This window comes from Sapajus apella, unplaced genomic scaffold, assembly GCF_009761245.1.
Source record: "Sapajus apella isolate SASKATOON/1434 unplaced genomic scaffold, GSC_monkey_1.0 scaffold69, whole genome shotgun sequence".
Taxonomy (NCBI): domain Eukaryota; kingdom Metazoa; phylum Chordata; class Mammalia; order Primates; family Cebidae; genus Sapajus; species Sapajus apella.
In genome coordinates, this window is record NW_022437009.1 from 10,423,300 (window position 1) to 10,435,083 (window position 11,784).

General features: G+C 44.7%; 1 protein-coding gene across 1 annotated transcript; it reads left to right on the forward strand.

Moving 5' to 3' along the window:
• Nucleotides 1–1,633: 1,633 nt before the first annotated feature.
• GNAT2 (G protein subunit alpha transducin 2) lies at nt 1,634–11,216 on the forward strand. Its single transcript, XM_032249841.1, has 8 exons — nt 1,634–2,239; nt 4,206–4,248; nt 4,514–4,655; nt 5,993–6,150; nt 8,028–8,156; nt 8,365–8,494; nt 10,203–10,356; nt 10,754–11,216. The coding sequence occupies exons 1-8, from the start codon at nt 2,122–2,124 to the stop codon at nt 10,942–10,944; spliced, it is 1,065 nt and encodes a 354-aa protein (XP_032105732.1). The 5' UTR covers nt 1,634–2,121; the 3' UTR covers nt 10,945–11,216.
• The last annotated feature ends 568 nt before the right edge of the window (nt 11,217–11,784 follow it).

Sequence of the window (11,784 nt, forward strand, 5' to 3'; positions counted from 1 at the left end):
CAGCTCTAAAAGGAAAGAGCAAATGACACCCTTCAAGCTCAGTAGTTCTCCACCTTGGCTGTACACTAAAACCAGCTGGGGACGTTTTTGAATCCTTGTACCTGGACTGCACTCCAGACCAATTAAATCAGTTTTGGTTTTTGTTTTGTTTTGTTGAGACGGAGTCTCGCTCTGTTGCCAGGCTGGAGTACAGTGGTGTGATCTCGGCTCACTGCATTCTCCATCTCCCGGGTTCAAGTGATTCTCCCGCCTCAGCCTCCCAAGTAACTGGGACTAAGGCGCGCGCCACCATACCCAGCTAATTTTTGTATTTTTAGTAGAGACGGGGTTTCACCAGGTTGGCCAGGATGGTCTCGATCTCTTGACCTTGTGATCCGCCCGCCTCAGCCTCCCAGGGTGCTGGGATTACAGGTATGAGCCACTGCACCCTGCCTAAATCAGTATTTAAAAAAAAAAAAAAACTCTCCAGATAAACGCCACTGTACACTAAAAGTTGAGAACTGTTTCAGGCAAGGGTTTTTCAAACTTGCCAGATGTGATAACTACCTGTATTAGCTTAAAATAATTTCTCTGGCTCTGGAGTTTGATTCTAACATACCCTTTGAAAACATGTACACTATTTTAACATCTTGGAAAGTAGGGCAATCTTCTCGTCAGTGGTGCCTAAGACTTAAGGAAACACAGAAACAAACAACCCAGGTGATTCTTAGGATTTGGGAAGTTTAGGGGAAAACAGTCCCCTAGGGCAGTGCTTCCCAATCTTTAATGCCTTAGAGTCACCTGAGATCGTTAAAATGCAGATTCTGAATCAGAAGTTCCGGGTTAAAGCCTGAGATTCCACATGTCTAATAAGCTTTCCGGGTGATCTGATGTTGCTGGCCCTTTTGCCACATTTTGGGCAGCAAAATTCTAAAATAGCTCCACCTGAGGAGTCTCCGCCAGCAAGACTCATTTAAGTAAACTGAAATAACTGGCATAGAGAAGTACAACCAGTGGGGTCCTAAATGTCTGTGCGGCAGTCGCTAGACCACACCCTCATTTCTCCCCCAGGAAAGGGCAGCTGGGATGCTAGCCAGAGGGAGAGCTGTCCTACCTTTAAGAAGCCAGGGTCTGGGGTCCAGTTTCCCAAAGAAGCAGAATTTGTTGTGTGAGGTAGCACAAACCCCACACTGAACACCAGCGAAGTTCACTCATGAAGTGAAGTTGGACTCAGCTGGCTTTAGTGGGCCCACTAAAGCAACCCCACTGTCTTACCATACATCCTTTGCCTACATTTATTCATTCACCAAACATTTTGATCCACAAATAAACTACAAGTTCTGAGAGGTTCAAAGATGAGTCAGATTTGATCCCTTGAGCTCCAGGGGACAGAAATACAGCAAGGGAAGAGATCTGTAGAACAACATACAATATGAAGTGGTAAGTGCTAATAGCAGAAATACAAAAGAGAGGGGCCAATACAAAGAAACAATGTGAATAGCTTCCTGGAGCAGCAGCCACTCAGGGAGCTGAGTGAAACATTCCTAATCTTCCCAAGGAAGGGCACCACCCAAGACACAAACTCCTTGACAAGACCAGCCTACGAGTATGCTTTGATACCCTGAAGCCCTTGAAACCAAGACCTTATAATCTGGAGGTTCAACATAGGGAATGCTTCTTACATATGTGCCCATAATCTCCAGCTCTATGATGGAAATAAATGCAAGGAAGCAATAGAATTTTAGGGGATGAGCCTCTCAAAGGATGGAAGTGGTTGTACATCCTATCCTTCTGTGTCAGAGCCCAGCAGATCATTTCCCTAGTTATAGAAACATTTGAGTCTTTACCCCTTGCCGTATTGACAAAGCTCTTAATTGGCTTGACTGATCACATTGCTAGATATAAAGGCTACAATCCCTAGACTAAGAAGTAGGTCTCCAGTCGGGGTAGGGAGTCTCAGCCAATGTACGCAGGGTACAAGACCCTACAGCCTGCTCTCTCTCCTGGCCTCATACAGAGCAGCTTTTAGGGGAACCAAGTTGGGATACTCAACCCCAACTTTTTCCCTTCTCTTCCATCTCTCATACAGGAAACCTTACGAAAGAGCCTTAGGGGCCTGACAAAGCTGAGAAGACGGCAAACATGGGAAGTGGAGCCAGTGCTGAGGACAAAGAACTGGCCAAGAGGTCCAAGGAGCTAGAAAAAAAGCTGCAGGAGGATGCTGACAAGGAAGCCAAGACTGTCAAGCTGCTACTGCTGGGTGAGTGAGATGGAAAGATGAGCCAGAGAAGGCAGGGTCCTTCCTGCTTACCTGAGGGTCGGTGGGTTCTACTTCATCCCATGGGAAGGAGGGGTGGCAGATCATTTTTCCCCTCCTCTACACAGTCTCAGGCTAGGGGATCAGGAGCTCTAGAGCTGAGTTAATATGGTACCTACATAGCCACCCCAACAGGATCCAGAACACCAAGGCTATTTCAGAGTTTTTCTACTCGAGCCAGGAATAGTGCAAGGGCCAGGATGGACCCGCCCATCGCCAAATCTAACCAAACTTAACACAATCTTTTGGCTTGGCAAATACCGAGGACCCTGGACTTGCAGACCTGCGCCCAATTTGCAGTCAGAGAACTCTAAGCCAAGAAATCAGAAGAGAACAGGGTCTTCCCTCACCAACAGGCTCACAAGTCCCCCCATACAATCAGTGCCAAGAGTCTGGGACTATTCCAGATACTCCTATTCGTTTTTGCCAAGTATAGTGGTTCCTTGTTTTCAGTAAAAATGTTGGAAGTAGGGAGCCCCGTGAGGAGGAATGGTGTCTTTATGTACAGCACTCCCTTCCTGGCTCCCTATTCAATAGCTGCCCGCAAAGCCCCTGCCAGATGGAAGGTTCATCAACTTGATGAGCTCCTAAGCAGATCACTGGTCTGTGCTGAGAAAATAAAAGCACCTCGATTAGGCAGTCAGGGAAATTGATCATGACTGTAAATAAAACCAATGCAAGAACATTTGAGACACCTGGCTTAGGAAAACAAACCACTGGTACTACCAGAAGTAGGGTAGCTGGGGCAGATGGGGGTCTATGTAGCAGAAGATTGGGTGCCGCGCTGGGTTTCCAAGCCCCCATAAGGGACCTGGGAGCTGACGCACTAGGCTAAGGTGGCTTCTTTTCCCTCAGCTGGTCTGTGGCACAGTCGTAAGGACACACTAAAGGAGCACATCTCTGTAAGCTAGACCCAGACTCTAAGGAGCCCAGGAGGTTACGCAGGGGGAAACAGAGATGGTGGGGCCACTGAGAGATCTTTTAAGCCTAAGCAGATTTCTTCCAGGTTCAGGATAAGCAGCTTAGTGAGAGCAAGCACAAGCGACGTGGGAGGAGGTTGAGGCATTAGGGTAGCGTAGACTCAGTATTGAAGGTATAAATTTTTGATGGGGAAAGCAGAGTGTGAATAAGTACATTAGGATATTTTAGTCAATAAAGGGAACCCACTTAACCATAAGAGTTCAAGACCAGCCTGAACAACATGGTGAAACCCTGTCTCTACTAAAATAAAAATTCAAAAAAATGTAGCCGGTCATGATGTTGCCTGCCTGGAGTCCCAACTACTCAGGAGACTGAGCTGGGAGGATCACTTGAGCCTAGGAAGTCGCGGCTGCAGTAAGCCGAGATTGTGCTACTACACTCCAGCCTGGGCTACAAGCGTGAGACCCTGTCTCAAAAAAGAAGGAACCAGCAAGGTGATGAAAATAAGAGTATTTTGGTGAAATGATCCAGCTTTCTCCAATCCTACCCCAAGATCACTCTCCTGAGTCAAAAACAGGCAGAGGAGAAACGTTAAAGGACTCCCCTGAATCTGTTAGTGGTTTCCAACAGGGAGATTTTGACTCCCAGCGGTCATTTGGGAAATATCTGGAGACACTTTGGGTTGTCATAACTAGGGAAGTGGGGTGCTATTGACCCCAAGTGGGTAGAGACCAAGAATGCTGCTGAACATCCTACCATGCATGAGGCAGCCCAAACTGTAAATAGCACTGAAGTTAAGAAACACTGCTCTAAATCCAAGCTGAATGGCCTGAACTCAAGCCTGCCAGAAACTGAGGGCAGCAGTCATCCCTATGTTCTCCCCTAACAAGACCCCCGAGCAAGCAGTGGCTCTGAGTTCTCCCAGGCCATCTCCTGGAAGGCTGGGGAGAACTGGTGGAAATCGAAAACGAAGCATTTTTCCTTCCAGGTGCTGGGGAGTCAGGAAAGAGCACCATCGTCAAACAGATGAAGTGAGTAGAAACAAAGCCCCAAAGGACTGGGATAGGGTGAAGGTCAATAGAGGCAGTAGAGGTACTCAAAGTGAAAGGCTCTTTAGCCTCAAGGAGCCCAGGTATAAAGGATCTGATTCCAATGCCCCTCACCCTCTGCTTTGAGAAACCAGTAGTAACAGATAGGATTCTTGTGACTCTTTACCCCAGATTCCTAATCCCAGATTCCTAATCCCTTAGGTCTCGCTACTCAAGTCCAGCTAACGACAGTGTCTGCCCCTTGCAGGATCATTCACCAGGATGGCTATTCACCTGAAGAATGCCTGGAGTTCAAGGCTATCATCTATGGGAATGTGCTGCAGTCCATCCTGGCTATCATCCGGGCCATGTCCACACTGGGCATCGACTATGTTGAAGCAAGCTGTGCGGTATGTGATTAATATTATGTGGTTAAGGGTGGAAGCAGAAAGGCTAGCGAGAAGAAACATACCAGAGGCCAACGAACTATATGGAAAGATGGGTAAGAAAAATAGTTTTTTGTAACTATAATCCCACCTGCTGAGCTTCAAATATCTTAATTCAGTCCTGGAGAAGTAAGCAACCCTCACCCTTATTTTTATCGGGACAGGGTCTTGCTCTCTCACCTAGGCTGGAGAGCAGTGGTGTGATCATGGCTCACGGCGGCCTCACCCTCCCAGGTTCAAGTGATTCTCCCACCTCAGCCCCAGTAAGTGGGACCACAGGTGTGCACCACCACACTCAGCTTTTTTTTTTTTTTAATTTTTTGTAGAGAAGGGGTCTTGCCATCTTGTCTAGACTGGTGTCAAACTCCTGGCCTTAAGCAATCTTCCTGCCTCACACTTCCAAAGTGCTGGGATTACAGGGGTGAGCCACTGTGCCTGGCTTCAAACCCTACCTTTGTTACAAACATTTATAAAAGAAAGCTCTCACAGCTTCCTCTGCTTTTTTACTTTATCTTACCATTTAAATTGTTCCCCTTGGATTCCTGGCGATGGAACTTTTGTAAGTGAAATCCCTACTTCTAGTACTGGCCTTTTTCTAGCTTTAAATCGCTGAAGAACAAAGGTGGTGGGTCCCTGGCTTCTATCTTGTCTGTTTCATGGTCAATCTGACCTTTACATTTCCAGTCTCTGCAGCAGAGGACCTACGTTTTGTGGCAGTAAACTTTCAAACTAAGGATGAAAGTCAGAAACTCCAGAGAGGAAACACCTGGGGCCCCTGCTCTCCTTTAGACGAACCCCAGGGCTGGATATAGTGCCCTCTGCATCTGGGAGCATATTCAAAGTTAATCAGTACGTTTTTCTTTTTTAAGACAGAGTCTCGCTGTGCCGCCAGGCTGGAGTGTGGTGGCATGATCTCGGCTGACTGCAACCTCCACCTCCCAGGTTCAAGTGATTCTCTTGCCTCAGCTTCTTGAGTAGTTGGGATTACAGGCAACTGCCACTACACCCAGCTAATTTTTTGTATTTCTGGTAGAGATGGGGTTTCACCAAGTTGGCCAGATGGTCTCGATCTCCTGACCTTGTGATCCACCCACACTGGCCTCCCAAAGTGCTGGGATTATAGGCGTGAGCCACTGCGCCTGGCCTCAGTATGTTTTCTTACATAGAATCTTCACTGGAGACTGCTTCTATTTTAGATCTTCGCGGCAATGTAAAAATGCTTTCCATTCAGCAGTATTCCCAGAAGCCTCCTGGAACGCTATGACTCCTGTGAAGTTCCTAACCAGGTTTCTGCATTACAGGATGATGGTCGACAGCTCAACAACCTGGCTGACTCCATTGAGGAGGGAACCATGCCTCCCGAGCTGGTGGAGGTCATTAGGAGGTTGTGGAAGGATGGTGGGGTGCAAGCCTGCTTCGAGAGAGCTGCAGAATACCAGCTCAATGACTCCGCATCTTAGTAAGACTCTGATTGGGGAGAGGGTGGGTTGATGCTTAAGCAGTCTTTTAGCGAATCTTCTCTCTGGTTGGGAAAAATCTCACCCAGCCTAAAATTTCAGTCATTGAAAGCTGGAGACCCAGATTGAATTCAGCCTGTTTTGTTAGGACCTGTTTTGTTAGGCTTCAGCAGTTTTACTGTTTTGAATTTAATGCTATGGGGAGATCTGCCACAGCTGTCATGATTTTATATTGCTTTACATGGCTCACTACAGCCTACAAGCCTGAAGAAGCAAGATTCAAAAGAAGTGCCCTCAGCCCTGTTCTCTTAACTGAGAGGTGTATACTTAGCCTCTCCTTTCAGAACCCTAAGATGGCCCTGCAGTGCTGTCATATACTCTCCCAGGAGTAATGTAATTCATGATGGCTCTTTCAAGGCAGAATTTTCTATCTGGAAATCTAGGATCTACTTAGGCCACTAAGCAGAAATGAGTCTTCTACATCTAGAGTGTCTTATATCAGGATGCCAGGGCAGGGGACACAAACTACGAAGGCAAACCAAAGGAAGGTGGTCAGGAATTAGAACCATCATTGCAAAGCTGCTTCCAAAAAGACATGGGACATAATTTATCAATCCTACTTTAGACAGTAAGGGATCATAGACAAGCATGGGCTCTGAAGTCAAACCTGAGTTTATTTAACCTAACCATCTGTCTCCTAATCTCGTAATAATGCCATCACTTACTATTCCTGGAGCCCTCAAAGCCCAGTCACTGCTAGGCGTATTACATATACCATCTCAAGGCCTTTTACCCATCTACGAAGTAAGACTTTAAGGTAGACATCTTTCTAATTAGCCTCATTTTACAGATGAAAAACTGAAGTTCAGAGAAGTTAACTTGCCCAAGGTCATATAGATAAATGGCAGAGACTGCATTTGCATTGGGCCGCTTGACTACACAGCTGAATATTTTTCATAATACACCACAATGCCTCTTGACCTGAGGCAAGTATTTAACTCCTCCGAATTTCTCCATCTGTAAAATGGGGATCTGAAACTTGAAGGCTTAGGAGTTTGAATGAGAATCTGAACGTGAAAATGCCTGGCGTACAGTAGGCACTTGTGTTACCTGTGCTTCCCTCCTCCTCTCTGTCATCTCAGTTCACATCTGCCTTCCTCCTGCTTTTTAAAAAATAACTTTTTCTTTTTTATGGTAACTTTCAAACATATACAGAAGTAGAATAATATAATGAATCACCTACCTTCAACAGTTATCAACTCATGGCCAATCTTATTTCATTTTACCTCCATTCCCTACTGGATTATTTTGAAGCAAATTCCAGGTATCGTTTCATCCTAAAAATGTCATTATGGATCTCTCTAAAATATAGACCCTTTTTAAAAAGAAATATTCACGCCTAAATATTTAACAATTCCTTAATAGCATCATATATCACCAAATTGGTTTCCCCAGTTATCTCAAATGTTTCCTCCCCAGTTTGATTCAGGATATAAAAGTCCATGTGTAGCATTGGTTCGTGTCTCTAAAGTCTCTTTCAATTTACTGCCTCTTGATGAAACTTTTAACAACCATTGAAATCACTAAATCCCATTCAAAGATCTACAAAAGCTTGCAGTCAGGAGAAACCCAAGAAAAACTTACCTAACTTGATCTAAATGCGCTGGAACCCCAGCCTCAAATGGGCTTGTCCATCCCCCATTTCCTCTAGTTAAGGACATTTGAAGGTTTGAAGGAAAGAATCCTAAATTTAACAACATGTCTTCTAGTCCTGATTTCTATCACCAAATTAGCCGTGTGACTTTGGGTAAGATATCTTTTATGTCTCTTAGCCTTGGCTGTGGAAAATTTGTCATTGATGCTAATCACTTTTCTCTAGCTACCTGAACCAATTAGAACGAATTACAGACCCTGAGTACCTTCCTACTGAGCAAGATGTGCTCCGATCCAGAGTCAAAACCACGGGCATCATTGAGACCAAGTTTTCTGTCAAAGACTTGAATTTCAGGTAAGTGCATGGTTCCATGTGTATCTCAGATACACACGTGGAATCCCGAAAAGGGGCACGGGCATGCTTCTTGGCCTTTGCTGAAGCCTGATCTAAATTACTGTTCTGCTTCTCCCCCTTTTTCCTCTCCCACTTCACGGGGTAAACATCAAAGGCATATGGGTCATATGTTGGGCATACCTATGAAAATAGCTGCTTCTTCCCTCAGGATGTTTGATGTGGGAGGGCAGAGATCAGAGAGAAAGAAGTGGATCCACTGCTTCGAGGGAGTCACCTGCATAATTTTCTGTGCAGCCCTCAGTGCCTATGATATGGTGCTGGTGGAAGATGACGAAGTGGTGAGTGGTCTTTTCACCAAGCAGCTTTGGCAGAACAAGTTCTCCCCATGACCCTTTCTCTAAGCCTTGTGTCTGTCATTCTACTGCCCCAACTTGGGTAATTTCAGTCTAGCAGTCCTCTAGCAGACCAATCAATGTCTTATGCAAATAATTCTAGAAAAATGTCTTCTGCAGGTTCTAGATTAGCATTTTAGAGCTCCAAATTTACTGAAAGTGAGCTTGGTCTCAAATTAGACATCCTAGTATAACTTGGACATCACAAACCTCGGAAGAGGAATTGAGTGTAAAGAGATGAGGGACCATCAACTAGGCAAAACAAAGGAGTTACACTTAGTACTCTCCCAAGTTGCCTAAGTAAGGAGATGCAAATGACAGAACAGAGAAAATAACATATTATGTGAATCTTCATTGCAACATAATAGTAGGGTTGAACTAGTAACCCCACTTAAGAGGCTAAAAAGGTACTGTCAATAGGAGTAAGGAGAGACAGACTGGCAGACCAGCTTTCTCTCATGCCAATTAAATTGGCAGCTGGAAGACTACCCAAGAGTGGTTCTCTTTAGCCTGTAAAATTCTGTAGGACAGGAGTTCTACAGGACAAGTGTCAGAGCCCAGCCATGTACCTTCTCTGAATTTGAGAAAGGTTGTCACAGGTGTGAAAAACGTTAATTTCACCTAAGCATCTGCTTACAAATGGAGGTCCACAGCTTGCTGATGAAAGAGATACTCCTATCCCTTGCCGGGCAACTTGTTCTCTTCCCTTCCCCTTGGTAGTTTTAACTTCACATTAGAACACTCTGAATATCATCTAACCAAAATGTCTTAGAGCTATTCACCTTCCATCTTGGACCCTAAGATTAAAGTCTGAGACTTTCCATCTTTAACCCTAAAGATTAAAGTCTATGAGACCTTAATAAAACAAGCCCATGAGACCTTAAAGGGTTATGCAGGAGTATTATGGGGAAAAAGCCACAAATTAGATCGCTCTTGCTTTATTAGACGAATAGACTGAACTTAAGTCAGCTGATAGCATACTTCAAAACCCTAAAGACTTGCTCTCTGAAAGCAGCCTGGGCTGGGACACTGGGCAACCTCTGCAGATATACAGCACCATTCCTTGCTAAGTAGCAATCAGAGAAGGAAATGAGAGAGCAGAAATGCTTGTGGTATAGCACTGGAAAATTCTCTAACCCTCACCATGTGGCAGTAGAACCAAAGTAGCCCAAACCAAGATCTGGGACCCCATGAAAGACGCCTATCAAAATCATCCTGGAGCTGCATATGGGCACATGCTAACTTGGGCCTGTTTCACCCCATTATCAGCACTACTTATAACATGTCAAGTTCTCAGTTGCACCCTGGCTGCTAAAGATCTGCATAACACGTATTATACACCTATATGCCAGCCACTATCATGGACACTATACATATACGATCTCATTTAGCTTTCATTATAACCCTGTAAGATAGGAAAACAGACTCAGAAAAGCGCAATAATTTTCTACAAGTCACACAGCTATAAAAAGATAGGGAACTAGAATAATCCCACATCTCTCTGGCTTTCCTTTGGTACAGGAAAGAGATAGCTGTTTCCTGTCTTGCTTTTTACATTTGAAGCACTGGTCTCTCCAAGGGGAACAAGAGCAGGAAGTGAATAGATATTCTGTAAGCCAAATCTGATATTTCCAATGGTGTTTCCTCTTACTAGAATCGTATGCATGAGTCTTTGCATCTGTTCAACAGCATATGTAACCACAAGTTCTTTGCGGCTACTTCCATCGTCCTCTTTCTCAACAAGAAGGACCTCTTTGAGGAAAAAATCAAGAAAGTCCATCTCAGCATTTGTTTTCCAGAGTATGATGGTAAGTGTCAGGGGCCGGAAATAATACCTTTTAGTAGTGACTGGTAATTGTCTCATTTCTTAGGCCAAGGTGACATAAAGGAACTTAAGGGAGAACCTTGGGCACAGTTACAGGGTTTAAATTCAGATTCTCTGGAATAGAGCAGGCATTAGATACAGGAGAGCCACTGACTTCAAATGATACCTACTAAAACACCAAAGGCAGAGAGACACCTCCCCTCAATTTCTTTCAAGTGAGAAACACTGAAGTGCAATAGAAAAGGGAATCTTCCCTCCAAAATTAGGCCCCCAGCTGCTGTTGTCTAACAGCATTTCAAGGATCAAGTCAATCACCTAAAGTGGGCAGGCAACTAACAAGGGTTCCTTTATCCTACTTCACTATTTTTCTGGAAAACCAGGTAACAACTCCTATGATGATGCGGGGAATTACATCAAGAGCCAGTTCCTTGACCTCAACATGCGAAAAGATGTCAAAGAAATCTACAGTCACATGACCTGTGCTACAGATACACAGAACGTCAAATTTGTGTTTGATGCAGTTACAGATATTATTATCAAAGAAAACCTCAAGGACTGCGGCCTCTTCTAATCCTCACCATTCCTCAGGTATAAGTTCTATAAACAGGCTTGGAATCTGGGTGATTACAAACAGAAAATTATAGTCAATAGACCATGACATGAAGAATGAATCCATTCTTTGGAGACGGAGTATGCATGGCTGCAGCTGTGTTTTATATATTCTTTTCAATGTGGGATAGCTAGTGCAGCTTAAAGAGCAGAGGCCAGTAGTTAGAAGACCCTCCCCCACTCCCAGGTTCCAGTACTCGTTTTCCAACTTAATACAACAATGTGAATACTTCATTTCTGAGTCTTGAGTCTTTCAACTATAGAATGAAGATGACTTCCCTACCTACCTCACAGGATTATTCTAAGGAGCACGAACATAACCGAAGGGAAGTCACATAAAAACTGCTTGTGCAGGCTGGGCGCAGTGGCTCATGTTTGTAATCCCAGCACTTTGGGAGGCCGAGGTGGGCGGATCACCTGAGGTCAGGATTTCAAGACCAGCCTGGCCAACACAGTGAAACCCCATCCCTACTAAAAATACAAAAATTAGCTGGGCATGGTAGATGCCTGTAATCCCAGCTACTCGGGAGGCTGAGGCAGGAGAATCACCTGAACCTGGGAGGCGGACGTTGCAGTGAGCCAAGATTGTGCCACTGTACTCCAGCCTGGGTGACAAAACTAGACTCCGTCTCAAAATAAAAGAAACAACAAGAAAAAAACCCTGCTTGTGCTCAGGGTCACAGAAATAAATCCTATATAGGAGCCACCATTTATTAATTCAACATCTGGTTTTTAGAATATACTATTGCAACAAACTGTTCCAAGCAAAATAGCAAGGCTTCCCTAAGTCTGCAAAAAACTA